At 37.5% G+C, this 23,369-nt stretch overlaps 1 protein-coding gene across 1 annotated transcript; it reads left to right on the forward strand.

Moving 5' to 3' along the window:
- Positions 1 to 1,834: 1,834 nt before the first annotated feature.
- tmem161b (transmembrane protein 161B) lies at positions 1,835 to 22,716 on the forward strand. The gene is made up of 12 exons (XM_039662323.2): positions 1,835 to 2,024; positions 9,345 to 9,448; positions 10,862 to 10,948; positions 13,504 to 13,601; positions 13,714 to 13,870; positions 16,549 to 16,700; positions 17,501 to 17,561; positions 17,704 to 17,844; positions 18,408 to 18,521; positions 20,793 to 20,967; positions 21,575 to 21,671; positions 21,748 to 22,716. The coding sequence occupies exons 1-12, from the start codon at positions 2,022 to 2,024 to the stop codon at positions 22,011 to 22,013; spliced, it is 1,455 nt and encodes a 484-aa protein (XP_039518257.1). The 5' UTR covers positions 1,835 to 2,021; the 3' UTR covers positions 22,014 to 22,716.
- The last annotated feature ends 653 nt before the right edge of the window (positions 22,717 to 23,369 follow it).

Raw genomic sequence — 23,369 nt, forward strand, 5'->3', positions numbered from 1 at the left:
AGAGAGAGAGAGAGAGAGAGAGAGAGAGAGAGAGAGAGAGAGAGAGAGAGAGAGAGAGAGAGAGAGAGAGAGGGGTGCACTGCCCCTCAACATTTCAGTTTTCAGTTCTGAAACGTAGAGGTCAAATTGTGCTTTGAGGTTGGTTGGTCTGTTAATGCTCACCACTAAACCACTGTTTTTAAACCCAGATCCACCAGTGGAATGTCGGCTGTTCATTTTTTTTTTTTACTGGACATCTAAAAAAAAGACCATAATGCACTGATATGGAAAATTATATTCATGTTTTCAAAGTGACTGAAAGACAAAACAACAACAATAAAAATGCTAAAACTTACATAAACAAAAAAACTTTGCAATATCAAAAATTACCATAAAAATAAAGGCAAACATAATACCACTCCACAAGGCATTAAATCCATTTGCATTTGACAGTTATAGACATCAGTTAGACAAATGTTCTTTTGTAAATAGAGGATGAGAAGATCTTGTTTACTGTACACAATGATAATGACATGGGAGTGAGAGTATACATGACCCACTGCTATTTAAACTACTACTCAAATGTGTGGACACGCCTACTCATTCTTTATTATTACCATTATCTACATTTATCAAATGTTTAACAACTTTTCCATAGTTTAGAGTCAGACTCTTCCAATTCACTACCTTTTGTCTACAAATTATTATAATCGGCTCAAATCGCACAAGGTGACTCTTGGGATGCTTTTCAAACCGTATTGAAATTATGACTGGCACTTCAATTATCCAAATTTAATCATTAAACAGAAACACATGTTTGGATCAAGTTTTAATGATCATATGAAATGAATTAAATGTGTCATAATTATCACTGTATAGAAAACAATAATACTAAAAAAATATTATTAAAAATAATAATTAAATATAAAATATTAGAGAATAAAAAACAGTGAATAGAGAAAGAGTAATTAACCATATCAGGCATAAAACAAATACATAAATTACAATAAAATTACATTCACACACACACACACACACACACACGCACACACACACACACACACACACACACACACACACACACAAAAAAAAATTTTAGAAGAGAGAATGCAAATGCAACATCATTTCGAAATCTAAAAGAACAATGTTTTAATGCTTTACATTTATAAATAAATCAAGTTACTTGAAAATGCAAAACAGTGAAGCTGCATGATATTCTCTTGATACTGTAGCTATTTAAATAAAAAAACTTCAATACTTTTTCCCTTACATATTCAGAAAAAAAAACATTATACAATGCAATAATAAACGAACAAGGGAAAAAAGAGGGTGAAATCTAAGGCCTATAAATAATAATTTATAATACATAAAAAAAATCTAACATGAAAATCATTTAATTTAATGATTCTCTGATTACTATCATCGTACAGCCTGATTTCGCTAATTAACACCACAAAGCTAAGGGTTTCTGGTAGTAAATCTGCACTAACACTCCTCAGCATCCTCAGTCCCATAGACATAATTCTTGCTCAGTCCTGTGCAGGGTTAACAACACCGGTAGGAAAACGTCACATGTGCTCCTTTCCCTACTTCCGGTGAAGGGGTCCTGCAAGATCCTGAAGTCGTCCAAAACAGCGCCTGTTTCAAAAATGATAATGATTCAACGTTTCCATTACCAATATACTTAACAATGTGAATATAAACAGAAAAATAAATGTTAATAATCAATTCAGAACATTATCATCATACAGACTTTCATTATTAAAAGGTTCTAGCAGTAATTCAACCGTGCAGGCTGTCAGCGACAGCCCTGTGGTGAGAGTCTGAGCGTGACCTCTAAGTTACTGCAGTTGAAAACACAGTGAAGCCGCGGCTCGATCAGTGGGATGTTTGTTTAGGTATTCGTTTTACCTGTCAACACAGTACTCTCAAATACCAGCACCGTAAGACAGGCTTATGTGCTCCGTGCCGCTGGATCTCCGCTCCGGGGTGCTCAGAGTGTCAACCGGCTTTGAGATCTATCACTGCACTGCAACATCAATATGGTAAGTGAGCACATCATCTGAATGCATTATTACTGTCATGTTTGCTTTAATGCATGCTAGTTATTAAACGTGAGGATATTTTATTCATTTGTTCATTCTGATGATAGATGATCCAGATCTAGAAGCATGATTGCAGACATTTCTTTTCTTTTTGCATTAGGATTGCATCGTATGGGTTTCATACATTGCATCGTATGGATTGCATACTGTATGCATAGTTTTTAAGCAGAAATGAAGAATGATATAATTTAGCGTCATTTTAATGGTAAGTTAGTTGTAAATGCTGGACATGCTAGTAGGGGGAGGATGTGCCTCACCTGGTGCAGGTGCTTTTGACCTCAGAATGCCCTCCACTGAATGACGTCATGGAAGGGTTCCAGAGGACATCTCTTACCCACTGAACCAGAAAAAAAAATGACACAAAAGTTAAACCCAAATAAAGATTCTGTCACCTTGTACTCAGCCTCTAGAAGTTTCAAACTGGTGTAATATGTATTTCTGTACAGAAAGGGATGTTATGCATCAGTTGCCTTTATCTTTCATTGTGTGGAAACGGTGAAATGAAAAGGAACAGAGACTGTTACAAACAGTCTGCAAAACATGTCATTTTATGTTCCACAGAAGAAATAGTCATACATGTTTGGAATGACATGAGGGTGAGGAAATGATGACAGGATTGTCATGTTTAGAAGAACTATCTCACTCCTAAGTTGTCACTGCTCAATTAAAGAAAAATTATAGGCCTGTCCCAATATCCACACATGATCACTTGTCTGCTCTCATGATGTATTTCCATTTGGTTTGCGTTCAAGTGTGTAGAAATTTTGATTACATGAAGGAAAACACTTAAAACATTGTATTGTGCAGAGAACGTTTTACAGAGCTATATTTATATTTTCATTACTTTGCACTTTAACTGTTTAAGTAGTTCTCCTATGCAACAGGTGGCCGTTTTGTGGTGCTTCTATTGATAAAAAGCATTTGCAAGTATTTTATAAAATATACGTTCTCATCTCTGCACCAATACATTGTACTGCCATTTTATTTTCTAATTAAGTCAACGTGCACTGGAAAGTTTTCCTCAAAATCATACGATTTTGGGACACACAAGTACCTTAACATGATTAATTATGAAATATGGCTTAGCCTCAAATACTGCTCAGACCTCAGTTTGTTTTCTGCACATACTTCCTGTGACATGGACACACTCTTTAAAGGCCAAGACTGAAAGTATGGTTATTTTACATTCTGTAAATGCTTCATTAATATTTAAGTCTCAGCAGAACTTCTGAATCGCTGGAGGCATATATGTTGTATCATGTGGTTATAAGGTGATGCAATTACTATATATCATCTAATAATAATGCTATTATATCAGTTTTAGGTTGATGTCGTCTGTTTTTTTCCATATACAACAACATATCATTGAGAACTTTGGTAATGGAAGGAAATTAATTGCAGTGTTTGGATCATAGACTATATTAAAAGATGGACGACGCCCCTTTGCTCTCTTCCATTGGTCAGAAGTGAAGCCGCCAGTATCCCTATATTGTGCTGACATCTTGGAACTTGAGTCAGTGCAGTAGCAATTTCAGAAACAGACATGCGCAGTCGTGAGCAGGAAGTAAAGCCAAGAAATCAAGGACCCGCCCTCACTCTTGCAGAATCGCAAGAACACGCTCCTGCACTTTTTTTTTTTAAATTAATTATAGGAAATTTAGATATTACATTTAAAGCTCCAATCTCATCAGACCTCCGAGAACCTGTCAATCATAACATTACATGACCGCTTCAACTAACAACTAACTAAAAACAAACTTATTTAAAAAAAACAAACACATGATATAAACTACAGTAAATGACAGAAAGCATGTTTGGAAAAAACGATATTTGAATTGTAATTTAATTGTTTAGTTTGTCTCACATGCTGTTAATTAACATGTGGAGGGGGGATTATGACCTATACTAGGACCGGCCACCGGGGGCGATCGATACGCTTTGGCTTCACTTTTCAGGGCTTGTGCAGCACGCTTGGTTTGGACTTGTCACCACAGGGTGTTTTTGGAGAGCTCAAAAATCCATATTTTACCAAGGCAACTCTCCTCTTGACCATTATTTTGTATGGTGACTGGGCTTCTAGACCTGCTGGTTATCTTCAGTGCCCCCCTTCAAAGCTAATTTGGCCCCTGTGCTGTCCAGGTCACTGCTAGACTGGCAGATAAGTGTCCCATGCTGCTTCAATTACCTCTTCTGCCCCAACCTCTCATGGTGACTTACACTGACCGATCAAACTTCCCCAGCAAGGGAGCCATCACATTTTTTTTTATGTCACGCTTTTAAGGAGAATGTCCAGGATTGTAGGCTGGTATCTTAAGGTGTTATGCTTTTCTGATGGTTTTAGTTGACTAATGGCAAGTGTCTTGGAAACTGACCCATCTCAACAACATTGATAGTTGGATGGACATTAAGATTTGCACCTTTACCTTTCGGGAAATATCCCCAAATAATCCTTCATATTTAAAAATCCTCATTCCTCTGTTTTCTGAATGAATAAAATGATATGTATTTTTACATAAATTGTAATATCTTCAAAAAGTGGGTTATTCACATAAAACTGATTTAAAAATTGTTATAATGCCAGTGTGTCTTAATAAAACAACTAAAAACATAGTAAAATATAGGGTACAACGAGACTAAAGGTGCACCGGGGTAAAAGGGTCACTTGACTTTATTCTCTTGTATAACGGCTAGTTCCAATCCTTTATTCTGATTGGTCAATAGCTGTGCTTTATTCACAATGAAGCACGGCTATGACCGCTTCACCCAACGGTTATATATCACTGCGCAACACTGCAGTTACTATGTTGTTTTTATTTGAGGTTTCATTACACATTGGAATGTTGTTGCTGTTCACGGTCAGGGACTATTTTTTTCTAGCGAAAGGAAAGCTTTTAGTGATTATTTTTCTTCTTGAAAGTTGCACTAATACATATTTTTTTTTACTTGAATATTTTTATTGTGTGGTAACCATTTTATAAAAGCAATAAGGTACTCAAGGCAAGTGCTGTATCGTGAATAAGTAACAGCTGAAGAGCGTTGTTAGGCGTGAAGCGGCCTTTCGAACCTTATTGCATGTCGTACCTTATTGCATGTCATCCAAGATGTCCACGTCTTTCTTTCTTCAGTTGAAAAGAAATTAACGTTTTTGATGAAAACATTCCAGGATTTTCTCCATATAATGGACTTCAATGGTAACCAAACGGTTCAAGGTCCAAATTTCAGTGCAGCTTCAAAGGGCTTTAAATGACACCGGACGATGAATAAGTTGATTCTGCGCTAATTGTATGTAATATTTAATGGTTTTTAAAATTTTGTAGATTTGTGAAGCAAATTACAATCGATTAAAATTGTCTACATATTGAGACACATGTCTAAAGATTTTCAGCCAAAATAAACCAAAAATACTACCAACTTTGCTGAATTGAAGTTCATTGTTTTGAACAAGATTTAACTTAGACCTTATTAAAGGCATATTAATTAGCTACATATTTGTATCAGTCCTTTGTGCCTTTTGCCCCATGCTGTCCCACACATGGTATGAAAGCCCCCCCCCCAACTCATACATTTATACCATTTCTAAACAAGCAAAACACTTTTATGATTTATTTTTCGACACAATCTGTTGCTCCATCAACATTCAATAAAAAACATATTATATTTTTCTGCTATCATACACTATGGGAGCAGTGAAAAGCACATTTTTCTTAGGGTGTGCATTTAGCCCCATTGTATCTATACACTTGATTCTAGGCTAGCCCACATATGAATATAATTTATTGATTCAACTTAATAGCCCTTTTCCCGACAGTCTCTCATTCATTCATATGGGCTATATAATTCTCAGCCATGGCAATGGGATACCTCTCTGTTTCCGGTAAAATTAGGGAAACATTGAAGGCTGGTTTGTTCTCCCAGAGATGTTTGTGACCAGCAGTGAAAAGACGCCTGTGGCTGCTTTCATGCGTTTCAGACCAGCACATTATAGCTATTGTGCCATTGTGTGGCTCTACCTCAGTGCAGGTACTGGTATTTGTCAAAGTGGTGAAAAGCGGGATAAATGAAATATAAAAGTTGTTATGGAAAGCTTTGCATTTGTGCTGCACATCAGTGCAAGGTTTTCGTAGTTAAAGGTATAACGAGAAGCTAATTTTTCACAGTGTTTTACTGAATTTGGCTAAATGGCAGCAGTGCTTATATCACAGTAAAATGTGGTTGAATAAAAGAAGTTGAGACAAATAGAGCTAAGGTTGGATACAGTGAGCAAATATATATAAAAAAAATTAAGTTTAAAAAAAAAAAAAAGATGTACAATTTTTTTAGGGATGCACCAAAATTTCAGTTGACGAAAATTGTCCGCTGAAAATTGTCCTAAAGAAAAAAATGTCCAAAAAATATATGCAGCCCCTCAGTGCTCAGGTTTCACTCATATGACGCTCCGCTCAATATTCTGCTCTGTGCACCTGTGTTTAGTTGCTCCACTCATGTACCCCTCATGCTCATCCAAAAGTCTTATATACTAAATAAACGGCTAGATTTTCAAGAACATGGGACCATTGCATTCCACAACTCTTGACAATTAGGCTCCAAAGTCATGGAACAGAACTCAACAAGTCAACCTTTCAAAATTACGAAATCACAGAATATTGCAGATCATTTCCTAGCTTTTCTGTCATGTCACTTACATGCACTATTATTGCTCTACAGTATGATTCACGATTTCTTTGTTCATAAGTGACACGCAAGCCATGTTGCCATTTAAATTTCTTTTTTGTGAGTTTGAAACTGGCTAGCTAGACACATAGCAATTTGTGCAGATCAGAGATCATTTGAATGCATATCACCATCCTCAACATAGGGTCAGGACACTGTGCCTTACACGCATGGATGGTGAGATTGCCCATTGATGCCAGCAGTCATAGTTTGATGCTTGGGTGTTTAAGGAAATTACAGAGTTGGTGCTTGACTGGGTAAGTCAGCATAATTTGGAAAGTTTAATTCATCGCTTTTCCCGTCTTTTTTTCACTTAAAGACTGCCCCACACTAAATCAGATTTTCAAAATGTGAAAGGCCACAAACATGAACTAGTTAAGTCAAGTCGTCCTCATTTATATAGTGCTTTTAACAATGTGGATTGTTTCAAAGCAGCTTTACAGAGTTAAACATATATTTTAAGGTAACAGAGATTGGTTTGGTTTGGTTTTATAGCGGTTCTTGAATAATGTTATTTTCCAGCTAAAGTTAGTTTTGATTGATTCACTTCCGTCGAAATGATCCTTTTTTATTAAATTAGGGGCCGCTAAGATGACACCGTTTTCTATAAACAGATTTTAAATGCGATCCTGTGATAACAGGTGATGTGCATTAACAATTTATTCTGTAGTTATGAGCATTTGAATATATGTGCGCAGGTTTGTAATTCCCTACAAACCATCCCTAAACAAACTTGTCATGCCTATAAATTTTGATACAGAATTTTATTTTATCACTTGGGGTTGGTACGTGAACCGAAATTTCCACAATACTTTATCTGTAGAGTTGTATAGGGATCCTCCATAAGGAGTGGCTAGTTGGCACTTCAGCACTGCGTTGTCATTGGGTCCAGGCGAAAGTCCTTTAGATCTGAAAATGGCCTGGATCTGGCAGTCTGCGGGAAAACCTCAGGATAAACAAAGAATTAGTGTAGATGCCATTCTTCTTATGATGTAACGAGCACATCAGGATTCAAGGGAAGTGTTCCTTGTTCCGGCTGGCCTATGCAGCCTAATATAGAAGTCGATAATTTATTATGTGAATGCTAGGTCAAAGAGATGTGTTTTGAGTCTAGCTTTGAACTGACAGAGTGTGTCTGCTTTCCGGACAATGGTTGGAAGACTGCTCCAGAGATTTGGTGCTAAATAGGAAAAGGATCTACCGCCAGCAGTCGATTTTTGATATTCTATGTATTATTAACTGGTCGGAACTTTGAGATTGCAATAGACGTGAAGGACTATAATGCGTTAAGAGCTCGCTCAAGTACTGCAAAGCTAAACCATTTAGTGCTTTTTAAGTAATCGGCAGTATTTTAACATTTATGCGATGTTGCGTTTTGAACTATAGCTGTAGTTTGTTTATTAAGCGTACAGGGCAACCACCCAGTAGAGCATTACAATAATCTAGCCTTAAGGTCATTAATGCATGAACTAATTGTTCCATGATTAGTGTGTGGAGTGCCACGATGTGACCAAGACACACACACACTACCAGATTTCATTCACAAACTCTGGAGTCCCGACTGCAAACACAGGCAAGCTCGCAAAACCTTGCAGAAATCTTTCACGTTTAAACGTGATTTTAGAGTAAACAAACATGGCAGATGGTGGACGAGAAGAAGTTACTGTAATAGTGTTTGGATTGCTATTTACAGAAAATTCACAAGAAAAAAATTTGGATGTCGTTTGATGCTTCGTTCTTTTTACTGCTGGATTCTCCGCACACAACAGGTTATCTGATCCTAAATATTCAATGTCGCATATTTATGGTTTGAGATTGCTGCGGCCCTGATGTTCTTCCCAGCCGATTCGTTCTTCGTCACTCTAACACACATTGCATCTAGGGATGCACAATATGGTCATTTTTAATGTTATCGTTATCGGCCCAATAAGAAGATTTGGCCAATACGTTAAAGCCGATAAATAAAGTGATTATTTCATTCAGCTGACGCACTTCATTTGCCAGTACAATTCAGTTCAACGTGATGGTTTTTTTTCTTGCTTGAAATATGATTGGAATCACTTCAGAAAAGGAAGATGCAGTTAATTGCAACATGTGCAGTGCAAGTCTGTCATATAGGCTACATACAATTAAATTGAGAACATTTTTGTAATTGTGTGCTTGGGACATGCATTTAATGGTGAGACTTTTGTTTTTATTTTAATCAGGCTCTCAAAAATCACAGGAAAGTCTGATGAGATAATCTGTCCAACAATTATACCAACAAAATAATCTGGACTTTACCTAGGATTGTCAGAAGGGGAGAATTGGGCCTAAAATCGGCCTGATTATAGTGTGTGTAGGTGCCTTAAGACATTGTTTTTTTTTTGTTTTTTTTTTTACTGAAATACATATCTGCAAAGTATTTTGAGTCATTTTATGCTACCACAAATTTCACCTCAAAATCATATGCTCTTGCCAACCAAAATGGCAATTGAGGTAAGTAACTAGGCTTCTTGTTCTTGCTGGTGCGATCAGAAAGTGTTCTAATATTTCACTCTTTCCCTTCAGGGTGTGATCAGTGTGCAGCTGGTGGTTACCATGGTAATGGCCAGCATGATTCAGAAGATCATACCCCACTATTCCTTTGCACGATGGCTCCTCTGCAGTGGCAGGTAATGAGGAAGTACAGCCCACTGTGCCACTCTGGCATCCCTCTCGATGGTCAACCTAAAATGTCATCTTAATCCTTAACAACACAAACCACAGATCCTTCTCCACTTCTGCGAGCATATCCCTTATTTTATTGTTCATATTAAGGGCCCATCAAAAATGCATCATTATGGGTTTTCAGTAAGACCAAAGGGTATCATCAAAAAGCGCTGTAACCCAAGAGAACCGCTAACGAAAGTACAAGCCATGCTTGTTTCCCCCCTTAATTAGAGCCATATGTGTTTAGAGTAAACAGCTCATCCAAATGTGCTCAATAATTCATCTGTGCTTGTTTTTGGCTGTAAAAATAGTTTGGGAAAACTCTGGCTTGAGTGCAGGGCTTGAAGTGTTGCCCAGGAGACTTTCATAATTAAGTTTTCATTAGGAAGTAAACTTGCAAAAAAACAAACTGAAAGCAGTACAGCCCTCTCAGGGCTCGTGACGGGCCGGCTTTCTAAACAAAGTTGAAGGGGTTGTGGTAAATGTTTGACGCTAATAAAATGAGCAGATCTTTGGTGGCAAACCACCTTTGTCATTTAAAAAATGGTGTACACAAAAATTGAAATTCATGTGATAATCTTTGTGTCTACCGTGACCGTGAGACATAAAAGGAGAAATTCAGAAGGCTGCGCTTGTCGCTCCTTTCCATGCAGTTCCAGTGAATGCAGACTGAAGCTTTCAACCTTCAAAAAGGGTCACAAAGGCACCATAAAATAATTATGAAAGTGGTCCATGCAATGAAAGTCAATTGGTTTAATCGCATGTTGTTTTAGACCCCATATTGTATGGACACAGACATTCTTCAAAATATATGAGTTTTGTCATAAAAGTCATAATGGTTTGAAACTAAATGATGACCGATACATTTTTGGGGGTGATTTTTAAACAAAAGTTTATTTTAGCTTCTTTAAAACAACACTTGACCAACATTTTCTTTTCTATGCCGTTCAAAAGTCTGGAGTCAGTAAGACTTAAAAATAAATGAATACAGCAGTGATGCATTAAATTTATCAAAAGTGACTTATAAAGACTATTACAATGTTTTTTATGTTTTTTAAAATCCACAAGAATATTAGCAGCTTAATTGTTTTCAATATAATAAATGTTTCCTGTACTCCAATTCTGAAAACTGGATAAATGGCGTCCCAGGAAGGAATACATTATGTTTTAAAATATACTAAAATGGTAAACTGTTAGGCTAATTGTAATAATATTTCAAAATATGTATTTTTGTATCAAATAAATGCAGACTTTTATCAGAAACATAAAATCTTACCGACCCCAAATGCTTGTGTTTTGAATGGTAGCATATGTTTTTCTAGAGCTCTGTGTGTATTTCAGAGATGGTGGTGTAATACTTCTCTTTGTCTTATTAGTCTGCGTTGGTACCAGCACCCCACTGAAGATGAGCTGAGGACTTTGGCTGGAAAGCAGCAGAAAGGAGGAAAGAGCAAAAAAGACAGGTACAAAACTGCATTTCTCTAGATTTGTGCACATTTGACTTTTGTCGATGAAGATCAAGCAGCCTTGCTGCCTATATTCCGCCGTGGGTGAAAGCTTTGGACTATGCGAACAGTGCTAATTCCCTGAAAAGGTAGACTAGCCCGTGTCTAGCAGCTTAGTTTTGATAGTCAGCTCTATTATACCTACCTCCTGTTCTCAGACAAAAGCCCGTTTTTGCTCTGCAGGGAGCTCTTGGGCCATTTCGTCAGGCAGGTATGCCGCAATCCAGAGCAGGGAGACTAACATACCCACAGTGCTTTTGTGCTGAACACCATTGTGCACACTGACCTGTGTAAACAACAGGGACCCAAAGGAGAAGTCCAAGAATCTCAGGTTCAAAATCTCATGCAGAAAGCTTGCATACTAGACGCCTTCACGCAAAGGCCTGTGCCCCTTTCCAATATCCCACCGCTCCCAGCAGAGCCCGACATTCATTTCTCTATTCTTTGTCATGCAGACGGCATTGGAGATGGGTGGAAATGTTTGATTTGAACGTTGTGTGGATTTAGCTCTTTTTCAAGAGCGGGGAGGGCTCCTCTAATCCCCAGTAAAATGTGCAAACTCTAGTGTTTGGTTTCCAATAGAGACAGAGCCCTCAGTTAGTCTGCGGAAAATCTGCTGTCCTTTGAACTAAGTTGGCGATCCCACATGTTGATACCAGCTTTGCAGTTCTTTCTGTTCTTTTGCTTGCTCGCCATAAAATTGTATATTAAATTTAGTTTAATTTATAATAATTAGGTGACCTGAAAAGTTAAATTGGTCAAAGGGGACAGTAAAGCCATTTATACTAATGTTGCTGAAGATATTATTTTAAATAATTGTTTTTCTTTTGAACTTTCCATTCATGAAAGAATCTTGAAAACACATGTATCACAGTCGCCACAAAAACGTTTTCAACACTGATTATAATAAGAGAAATCAGAATATTATGAGAGAAATCTGATTATAATAAAAAGAAATCAGGATATTAGAATGATTTCTGAAGGATCATGTGACACTAAGGACTGATGATGTAAATTCAGCTTTATCACAGAAATAAATGACATTTAATATATATTAATATATTAATATTAATATAATATATATATATATATATATATATATATATATATATATCACTATAGTAATGTTGATCAAATAAATGCAACCTTGGTGACCACAAGAGACTTTTAAAATCTTCCCGACCCTTAAACATTTGTACAGTAGTGTATAGGTAACAATTTTTCTAGTCATGATTATGTGCATTCATAATTGTTTGGCCAAGAACTGAAGTTTTTTATTTTTCTTTCTTAATTTTCCTTAAAATTATTAGTGTTGTTTCAAATATAAATATTGGCCAAAGTATTATGAAAGCTCATAATTATACGAGTAAAAAAAAATTCAACAATTTGTATCACAGCACTTCAAAAATGAGTTATGATGAGGGATTGTACTGCACTGTATACAATGATAATAAAGTGTTTTTACTTAACGGTCCAAAGGACACTATTTTAATGTTTTCCAAAAACCTATTTGGGCAGGATTAGTTTTCTAAATGATGTGATTTCATTAACTGATTCTGACGGGACTGATGGGAGTGTGTTTTGTAGATGTAGGCGTTACAGATGGGCAATAATAGGGCAAACCCCTATTTAAATTAACTTCACACAAGTTTATAGAAGTGAGAATTATTAGTAATATTGACTTTTCATCCTCAATGTAAACTACTACCATCTGAATAGTTCTAAAGTTAGTCACCACTGACTCAATATTACTAATTCATTGTAGTCTGTATTGTATATTCAATTTTAAGAGCAGGTCAGTAGTCAAAATGACAGATTTATGAAATCATTTCATTAGTTTAATCAACTTAAACTCCATAAAAGTTATTCCACAAAATTTAGCTGAGTATTACAAAATAAATGAAACACAAATGTCTTTTGAAAGTGGGAGCTTCTGAACTTCTCACCCGGATGATGACATCCCACTTCATGTAGCAACCAGGTTTCTCACTATCAGGAATAAGATATGAGTCATGTGACGCATTGCATTGTGTAATGAGGTTAAGTGCCAGAGGAGCCCCATCATCTTACAACTGAAGCCACTTATAAGAGTGCTGAACCATCATAAATGAATGGATAAAGTACCCAAGATGCTCTTGAATAAATTCTGTCTTATCTGGGCAGCAGAAGATGATAACGGCGGCTACTTGGAAGAACATACTGTTATCATTTTAAAAAAAAAATAAAAATCAGGAAGTATGCTAAATATTACTTATTTATGGCCGAGATTTTGAGTAACGCACTTTGAAAAATAAATAATAATCTCAAACTCTTATGTTTTATATTACGTTTTATTCAAAAGCATAAATAAAAAGCAATATTAATACAATTTATTCAGCAATACTGGCAAGTCAATGGTTTTTGTTTTTGGCCTGAAATGTCCTTGGTAATTTGTGTGTGTGTGTTTTATTTCAGCTTAGCCTACATTCAGGGGATAACTATTATATGTGCTATGTTCACGTTTTACTTCTCAGGAAGTACAATGGGCACTTGGAAAACAAGCCGATGACTATTCCCAAAGACATCGACCTTCAGCTGGAGACTAAGTGCATTGCAGAAGTGGACACACTTGGTAACTCACCTGTTGTCATTGTATGCCCAATGAGTCCTTGAGCTTAATGGATCTTCTAAGAAACTTTGGTTTTCTAAAGCTTCTCTTTTTGTCTGGCTGTCTTTTTGTCTAGCTCTGCATTATTTTCCTGAATTCCAGTGGTTGGTGGATTTTACGGTGGCCGCCACAGTGGTGTATCTCATCACTGAACTGTACTTCTGTGTGGCAGAGCCCAGTGGAGAGATGAACATCAGTGTGGTGTGGAGCCTGCTGGTCTTGGCCTTTGTCATGTATCCCTTTTGAGCTAAGACTACTGAAGGAGTTTTTCCTCATTTCATCTTTTCCATTGGTTTCCCTCTTTCATATTTTATTGCTATCAATTCTTGCAGTTATTTAATTATTAGTGTAGTTGACAAATAACATGGCATTCTTTCATATAAGGATTTCATTTTAAAATTGATGTGAAATACAAAAACAAAAAATAGGGTCAAAATAGTTTTTTGTTTTTTTTTTAAGAAAATAATACTTTAATAGAGTGCTTTATTGAGCGTGTAAAATAGGCCAACCTGTAAATCAGCATCATCACTGGTTCCCTCGTCGAAAAAAAAAAAAAATCCTCATTGGCTTTTAAGGGTGTGTAATAATTGGCATATTTGGTTTGATTAAAACTCTTTGTCAGTGCGGCTCATTTTAATAAGTGTGGACGCTACCATCCGAATTCCGAACCCTGGTTCGCACCAAACAAGGGCTCTCGGTCCGCTTCCATAAAATATAAAAGCAATGCAGACCAAAGACATGTAGGCAAACCAAAACCGGGATAAGATTTCACAAGATGTGACCCTAAAAATGACAGAATTATCAAGCAAACCATTTTTTTCTCATCATAATTGCGATGTTGTCCATCACAGTTTGGTAAGGAGAACCGCGTGTCTTTGCAGCAGATCTTGTTTTGTCCATCAAGATCATTCAAAAATTACCACTGTTTATACATTTTGAAGCCTAAATACAATCGCCATAAGTAAAAAGCTGACATTAGGCTATAAACAAACTACACCACGGTCGCTCAACCTTTTTCCATCACCACTAAGTTTCGACAACTCTTTCAGTCATTAAAAAAATAAATAATATACATTTAGTCACATTCAAGGAAATGTGACTGGTATTGCCCGTGTAAGTATGAACGCAACAATGCTACAGATTTGTTTTAATGGTTGCCAGGGTATTGCTATTTGCTTGGATGTGCCTTGTTTTTATAGCATAGTTTTAAAGAGAGATTTGAAGTTAATCATCATTCTTTACACTTCAGTTTGGGGTTTAAAATCCACAATCGCAAACATTAGTAGTAATGGAGATGCTTAACAAACACCACCAGGGATACTAAATCATTTGAAAATATTGTCGTTTCTCAAAACATGATTTGATTTACACAGGGAGACTTTTGTTATTTTAACAGAACTCCAGAAGGAACTTTTAAAGTACTTTATTCAATAATATGTCCATAGTCCTTAAATGTTAAAACATCTTTGTATAAGACAACCCTTGTGGAGAAGCTGTCGATGCAGAGACAGTCTAGTCATGAGTGATGAAAGCTGCACCTGTTGGCTTTTACCTGCTACTTTCCCCTTCTAGTGCCACACCAAATCACACACATTAACCTCGGCACAGTCCACAAAGATCAATCTCCCTCCGCTCGGCACTGCCCTTTACCTAGCTCAGCCTGCCACAGAAGATTGGAGGCCCAATTTTCACGGCCCACCGGACTGATTTGCCTGGGAAAAAGAGAGGAAGGAAGGAAGGTGCCTGGTAGGGTGATGAAGATGATGACGATGATGATAGGTCTGTATGTGTGCAAATGGCTGAATGTGGACAGGAGGGAGCCATTTTTCCTGATGTGTGGTGGGGAAAATGGCCTTGTCAAAGAGATGGTCACTAAAACATTTCCTCAGATGGCCGCCCGCTTGCCTTGCAGATTTGCACGACGTAGCCACAAGTTGAATGATTGACCCTAGACCAGTATAATCAAAACGGGCACATATAGGCAAGCAGTCCTAACAAAGGTGCAGCTAGATGTTTTCTGTCTGCTGTTGACGATTTTCAAATTTGTCGTTTCTCACCGTAAGGATATTAGCTTTGACACTCGTTTGATGGGGCATGTTTTTAACATGTTTCTCTGCTGCTATGACACTAAATGTAAGACTTGTACTATGACTTGTTTTATAGATTTTTGCCAATGCTAGTTGGCAGATTCCACGGAAAATTGTGTAGTGTAGTTTTTTTTTTTTTGCGTAGTGTTTTAAAATCGAATCCGATTTTAACGCTCTGGTGGTGTTCGTTCATTTTTTACTGAAAATGTTTACATTTTTACAAAACATGGTAAAGGTTTTGACACTTCTAAAAAAAATCGAACTTTTGTTGTTCATGGTCAAAAATTAGCGCATTTGAAATGAATGGGAGACGAATTTCATCTATTGGAAGCGTTTGGTTCTGTCCACAAACAAATTCCTGCTGAAAGCTCATTTTTTGATATATCAACTTCAAATTTGGATTTGGATTGATTTATAGCTTTGATTTTTTTTTTTGTTTTGTTTTTCTCAGTTTTAGAGAAAAACATAAAATATTATAGTACCAAAAAACAATTATTACATTTAAAAATGTCATTTTTATAGCTGTTTTCAGACAGTTGATAAGTAAAATCCATCAGAGTAAAGGATCTGCTAAATCCAACAGCATAATCTATCAACGGCATATGTAACAGTTTATAAAATGAAGGAAATGTCTTTTGTTTGCTATAGGGCAAGTATACAGCAATTATTATAAACCTATTATTAATCATAACCCAGAATATTTCTTTAATTAGATAAAAAAAATAATTTAAGCATTTTTTTCTGATGTTTTTGGAGTGCAATTTTTGGTATAGTGTACAAAAGTGCCCTTTGTGACTATGTTCCTTAGCTTTAGTTTTTCTCAGGAAGATCCTTTTCTCCCTCACGGCTCACTACTTCAGACTAGAGGAGGGTGGTGAGCGTTCCCTCTGCATCACCTTTGCCTTTTTCTTCTTCGTGAAAGCAATGGCTATCCTTATTGTCACAGAGAACTACCTGGAATTTGGCCTTGAGACAGGTATAGTAGTGTCAAGTTGGGTGTTTTGTGTATCGGTTTCTTTATTTAAAGTATGTAGTAATAGAATGTGAGACCATTTTGTTCTAAAATGAACACATGACAGTGTAACTGTACATTACATTATTTCTTAAAAAAACAAAAAACAAAACCATTTTCCATTTCATCACTCACATCATCATACACTAACCAGTCCTGGAATGAAATAAACTTTCACAATATGTGGGGAGCTATTGTTTTATGGTTTATTTTTGTTTGTGATGTCACTTAACACAAGGAATGTGGACATGTAGACACTAAAAGAAAAGCTTTTGGCTTCCCAGTTTACTTAACCAAAGTGAAAAGTTATTCACATGACAGTCGCCATGCTTTTATTTTAATCTCTTCGATTTGAATCACTCGCATCACTTCATATCACTCTGGCATTATGATTTAAACTGCAACAGGCTACATTACGTTGAGTGTTTTGTGCTGGTACCTTGGCTTATTTAGTTCTGTCATGGTTTTTCATATTCTTTAAATTCTGGGTTGTGGCTAGCTCACAGCAGTGCATGAATTGAACTTTTCCACTATGAAGCAATTTTTTTAACCTATATAATGGCTTTTTTATATCCTTGTTAGATGTATGCATCATTCAATTTGTCAAATTCTCATATTTAATATCACCTCGCACATCGATTCAAAATGAATGAGGATATTATCATACACACCTACCATTTTTTTTCTTTTTTTTGTAACATTTATATATTTAAGAATTTCTGTCGATATACACTGTTACTATCCTCCTTTTTCTCCTTTCATAGGGTTTGCTAATTTTTCCGAAAGTGCCGTGCAGTTTCTGGAGAACCAAGGCCTTGAGTCCCAGTGAGTATTATGGCTCTTCATCAGTACAGAGGGAGTGTGTGTATACAGTATACCATGTCTCTGTGGGTTAAGATTAAACCGTGTATGTGATGGTTTGGGCTTCCCTGTGGTGAACCTCCCTGCTTTTCCTCTGCATCTGCAGGGGTCCTATATCCAAGCTGACCTTTAAGCTGATCCTGGCACTGTTCTGTGCTCTCATCGGAGCCTTTCTCACCTTCCCTGGCCTGCGATTGGCCCAGATGCATCTTGATGCCCTCACGTTAAACGACTGCAAAGTCACACAGTAAATGTTTTTCAAAATAATATATGTTTTATTACATCTCATCATCCTTATATTACATCTCATCATCCTTATAATTACTATTATTTTGAAACTAGTCACTTAAGTAGTTTGAATTATTTGTATTTCTTTGTCCTTTGAAACAGTATATGATTTGTCAACCTGAATTTGTATTTAAATATTGATGCCACTAGCAATTTTCCATGTTAATTAATCTGGAGCATCAGTGTCTGACAATATTCTCGGCAAGTTAGCAGACCAGTATTAATGCAGATGGACCTGTTGTCCATTTTCAGCCAGCGTCGGGCTTTAGGGTAACTGTTTTACAAAAGAGGAGTTAGGCATTACACATCTCACATAGCTAATCCTCTTCTGCTCTCATGACACTATGAGGCTTACAGTTAGACCTCTTTAAGGCTTGGATTACTTCCATGCTTCTTGTGCTGGTGAAATGCTACATTTAAAGCAGTGGTGCTTCGTGATATTTGATGTTTACTGCTCCACTGATATTGATACTCTTGTGTGTTGCCATGTCTAATGGTTTGTTTTTATGTGCCATCCTTCAGGATTTTGCTACATATCAACTTCTTGGCCCCCTTAATTATGGTACTGCTATGGGTGAAGCCCATAACAAAGGATTGCATAATAAATCCCACATTTGGGAAAGATGGTGTGCCTTTGTGAGTACCTTATTTTACAATATGATTTTTTGTTTGTTTTTTGACAACATGACATTTTGCATTACTAGTTTGTTGAATTGTTCTTGATTAAATAATAAATATATAAAAAATGTTTTGGTGTTCATCAAGACCATTGGTGTAAACAAAGGAAATTAACTTTTGAAGTCAACATGAAATCTAAATTGTCCTTGATTATTTTCTTAATACACATTCCTGGTTTTATTGTGCATGATTCATCAGTTCACATTATTCGGAAGAAAATGGATGTCTATTATAATTAAGGTATCGTTTTTTAATAATTTGTTCTGCCTCTGGCTTTGTTTGATGCCATGAAGGGTGGAAATTATGTTGACAAATAGCCCACACACTCTTATGACATTTAGTAACTATTTTACATCTTGCTGAATTTGTATAATCTCATTTGTACGTTTTTGTTCTGCTTACGCCCCACTGATGGTTAGGTTGAAGGGTGGACTGTCATGCTTTTTTCAACAAAAAAAAAAAAAACATGCTTTTTTCGTTCATATATAAAACCACCAACTCGTAAAGTAGTTAAGGTTTCTCATGAGATCAAATATGCGTATAGGTGATATACACTCACCTAAAGGGTTATTAGGAACACCTGTTCAATTTCTCATTAATGCAATTATCTAATCAACCAATCACATGGCAGTTGCTTCAATGCATTTAGGGGTGTGATCCTGGTCAAGACAATCTCCTGAACTCCAAACTGAATGTCAGAATGGGAAAGAAAGGTGATTTAAGCAATTTTGAGCATGGCATGGTTGTTGGTGCCAGACGGGCCGGTCTGAGTATTTCACACTCTGCTCAGTTACTGGAATTTTCACACAAAACCATTTCTAGGGTTTACAAAGAATGGTGTGAAATTGAAAAAACATCCAGTATGTGGCAGTGCTGTGGGCGAAAATGCCTTGTTGATGCTAGAGGTCAGAGGAGAATGGGCCGACTACTTCAAGCTGATAGAAGAGTAACTTTGACTGAAATAACCACTCGTTACAACCGAGATAAGCAGCAAAGCATTTGTGAAGCATCAACACGCACAACCTTGAGGCAGATGGGCTACAACAGCAGAAGACCCCACCGGGTACCATTCATCTCCACTACAAATAGGAAAAAGCGGCTACAATTTGCAAGAGCTCACAAAAATTGGACAGTTGAAGACTGGAAAAATGTTGCCTGGTCTGATGAGTCTCGATTTCTGTTGAGACATTCAGATGGTAGAGTCCGAATTTGGCATAAACAGAATGAGAACATGGATCCATCATGCCTTGTTACCACTGTGCAGGCTGGTGGTGGTGTAATGGGATGTTTTATTGGCACACTTTAGGCCCCTTACTGCCAATTGGGCATCGTTTAAATGCCACGGCTTACCTGAGCATTGTTTCTGACCATGTCTATCCCTTTATGGCCACCACGTACCCATCCTCTGATGGCTTCTTCCAGCAGGATAATGCACCATGTTACAAAGCTTGAATCATTTCAAATTGGTTTCTTGAACACGACAATGAGTTCACTGTACTGAAATGGCCCCCACAGTCACCAGATCTCAACCCAATAGAGCATCTTTGGGATGTGGTGGAATGGATATGCATCCCACAAATCTCCATCAACTCCGAGATGCTATCCTATCAATATGGGCTAACATTTCTAAAGAATGCTTTCAGCACCTTGTTGAATCAATGCCATGTAGAATTAAGGCAGTTCTGAAGGCGAAAGGGAGTCAACCGCAGTATTAGTATGGTGTTCCTAATAATCCTCTAGGTGAGTGTATATTTGGCTGCTGTATGCCGTCTCTCAAAACCTTTCCAATAGTTAACAATACAGAAATTTAATGTCAGGTAATAGTAGAGTAATAAAGGATAACAAAAGATTTGGGATGGGGGTAAAAAGCATTACTATTGTGATAAGTCCGTCTCTTGGGAGTGAAGTTGTCTTTCAGCCTCCAATGGTATTTCAGAAAGGGAATTATCCTTGGGCAATCCACTCAAACTCCCATTCAGGCTCCATTCTCATGTGGGATGCCCACTTTTCACAATCCAGTCCTGGCCTATTTTGTTTCACTCATAAATCATCACATTGCGGCAGTAAAATGGGTTGTGAATGCCATTTCTTGCTGACCTAAAGCGATGTTATTCATATAAAGGTCAGTGAGACCTTTGTTAATTCTTCTCTGATCAAGTCCAATCCTAAGGTTTGGGCAAGTTTTGCTCACCCTGATTCGATGCGTCACTCCTCTTCATCTTTTTTCAGAATGTCTGAGAAGACATACGACACGCTGCGTCTGTGGGTGATCCTGCTTCTGTGTGTGCTGAGACTAGCCATGATGCGGCATCATCTCCAGGCCTACCTCAACCTGGCCCAGAAGGGCGTCTTGCAGATGAAGAAGGAAGCAGGGCGCATTAGTACCGTGGACCTTCAAAAGATGGTGCTTATCACTTTTTATTCTTATGTCTTCTTCTTACTGGCATTAAAAATCACTGAGATAATAGGTATAATAATACTAATAATATACAATTAAGCCATCCTTTTATTTTGCCCAATATCCCATCTTCACTAGGTTGTTCTTGTGATTTTTGATCTGATACTGGTTAATAAATGCACTCAGGGACCCTCTTGTGGCGTCCACTCTAGGGGTCTACATTACAGTGTCGACATTCCTCAAAGGTGGAAATATATCGGTATGAAAAAGGACTGCATGGCATTGTTGCCCTCAAAGCTCCAAAATGAGGAGGCTATTTGAGTTTAGTGGAGCGCAAGGATCAAAACCCACAGCACTCCACAGCTGGAGCCGAGGAAAAGAGCCCGTTTGATGTTCCAAGCCATAAGTGAGATTCGCAAATGGCTGTAGAGTCGCAGGGGTGTCTGGTCTTACATCTGCTGCAAATTCATATGCTCGCAGCCTCCCTCTGTACTTAAGCTCCCAGTGAGTCTTCAGCGAGTCTGTTTGATGAGCTCCTCTCCAAGCCAAGCTGCTTGTTTTGAGCGAAATTTGCCTAAATGTTTTAACTGCAAATTTGTTTTTCCTCGCACAGGTCGCCCGAGTCTTTTACTACTTGTGTGTAATAGCACTCCAGTACGTTGCACCTCTGGTGATGCTGTTACACACTACTTTGCTGCTAAAGACATTAGGTGAGACATTAGGTTCTCATTTTCATTTGCCTCGGTGGGGTTTCTTGAATTTTTCATAATCTCGTTTCACCCCCAGGTGGATACTCGTGGGCGATTTACCCCGAAGAGAGTTTGCCGTGTCTATCAAATGAGGACTCGAGCCCCGCTGAGGTGGGGCAAGGCGAGATGCAGGCCTCTCGAACCGTGGCCCAGCTATCGGTCGCTCTCGGGGGATTGAGAACTGTTTTCTCCCCCTTGCTTTTTCGAGGGCTCCTGTCCTTCTTCACATGGTGGACCGCCGCCTGCCTGTTCTCCACCTCTCTCTTCGGCCTCTTCTACCACCAGTATCTGATGGCTGCATAGCATCAGGAAGGGCTTGTTCGACTGAACTGTGCGGCACGACATTCCCCTTTCCCGCAACCATATCAGCCGGGTTCTTCTCTGATGTGCTTCCTCCATGGACACATTGTTTTAGCCTAACAAATTCAAAAAGAAATTACAATAGTAATAATGCAGTCACTGTTATATTCATCGACTGGAGGATGGCATCTGAAAGGAGACCTCAAAATTATGCTGATTTTGAAGGGGCTGCAACTCTGTGCCATCTTTGAGCCACCATAAGGTTGAAAGCAAGGGATCACTCAGTCTTTGACTTTTTATTATTTAGTTGAACATTATGATAGATGAATTTCATAAGAACAGTGATTTTTAATGTTTTTTTTTTATGTTTTATTCCTCCAAAGTAGAAACTGGGTTCTGCTGTAGGGGAAGTTGTCATTGCTGATACATGAAGAGGAAACAGTGATTTAGTTGAGCTTGGAGAGTATAGTGAGAGGATTGATCAAGAAGAAAAGTATGTATTAAAGGTGTATTTATTTCAAATGGACTGAAGCCAGCCTTCTCATGAGGAGAGTTTTGTTTGACTGTAGGAGACTGAGAGATAATTTAAGTGTGCATGTGTGTGTGAGAGTGGCGGTTCGTGTGTTAACATCAGTGCCTGCAGGCTCCCAGTGAACCCTGCTGCTGGTGGCTAAATCTAAAAAGGGCATTTTGATCATGTATAAAAGCTAACAAAAAAAAAAAAAAAAATGTCTAAAGCAGTGGCCTCCGCTCTTCTGATACCCTTCCCCGTCATTTAACCTGTCAGATGTTTCACTTTGAATTTCGGGTCCAGTGACATCAAGCACATCCTGTAAGCGTGCTCCATGTTTCTGTATGGAGCCTATTGATTTTCTGTAATGCATCAAATAACAGGATAACAGGATTTCTTTCATGTGAAGGTGCCAAGTATGCTTGTATTCCCTCATGAGTGTGTAGAGTAATTCCTGCTGGAAATCAGAAAGCACACATGCAGAGGCAGAACATGTGGCTTGATCACAAAGAAACATGGGGTTTAATGTCTTTTTTAATTTTGTGACATTTTGGCACTACAGTTACTAAAACCGCACAGAGACTAAAGTGTTTTTTAAATGCATTTTTAGTTTTTTTTGTTTGTTAGTCTTTTTTTAGTGTTAACCTACTTTAAAGTCTTACTCTCATCCTCCATTTATGAGTTTTTGGAGGGTACGCAGACAATGAATGTATTAATCCTTCCTGATTTTTGATTGTAGTTATGAATTTTATTTGAACAAATCTACCCTCGGGCCCCTAATAAACTGTCAAATATGACGTAATCTTGGCTTTTAACTAATTTCAGTTAAATTCAAAAATATAAATTTC

The sequence above is a fragment of the Pimephales promelas genome, chromosome 4 (assembly GCF_988280905.1).
Source record: "Pimephales promelas chromosome 4, fPimPro1.hap1.1, whole genome shotgun sequence".
In the NCBI taxonomy this organism is placed as follows: Eukaryota; Metazoa; Chordata; class Actinopteri; order Cypriniformes; family Leuciscidae; genus Pimephales; species Pimephales promelas.

Excerpts from the sequence above, each read along its gene's own strand:
- tmem161b (XM_039662323.2), top strand. Across the intron at positions 10,949-13,503 it reads GGAAAGAGCAAAAAAGACAG|GAAGTACAATGGGCACTTGG; the intron begins GTACAAAACTGC and ends TTTACTTCTCAG. Across the intron at positions 18,522-20,792 it reads GGGAAAGATGGTGTGCCTTT|AATGTCTGAGAAGACATACG; the intron begins GTGAGTACCTTA and ends ATCTTTTTTCAG.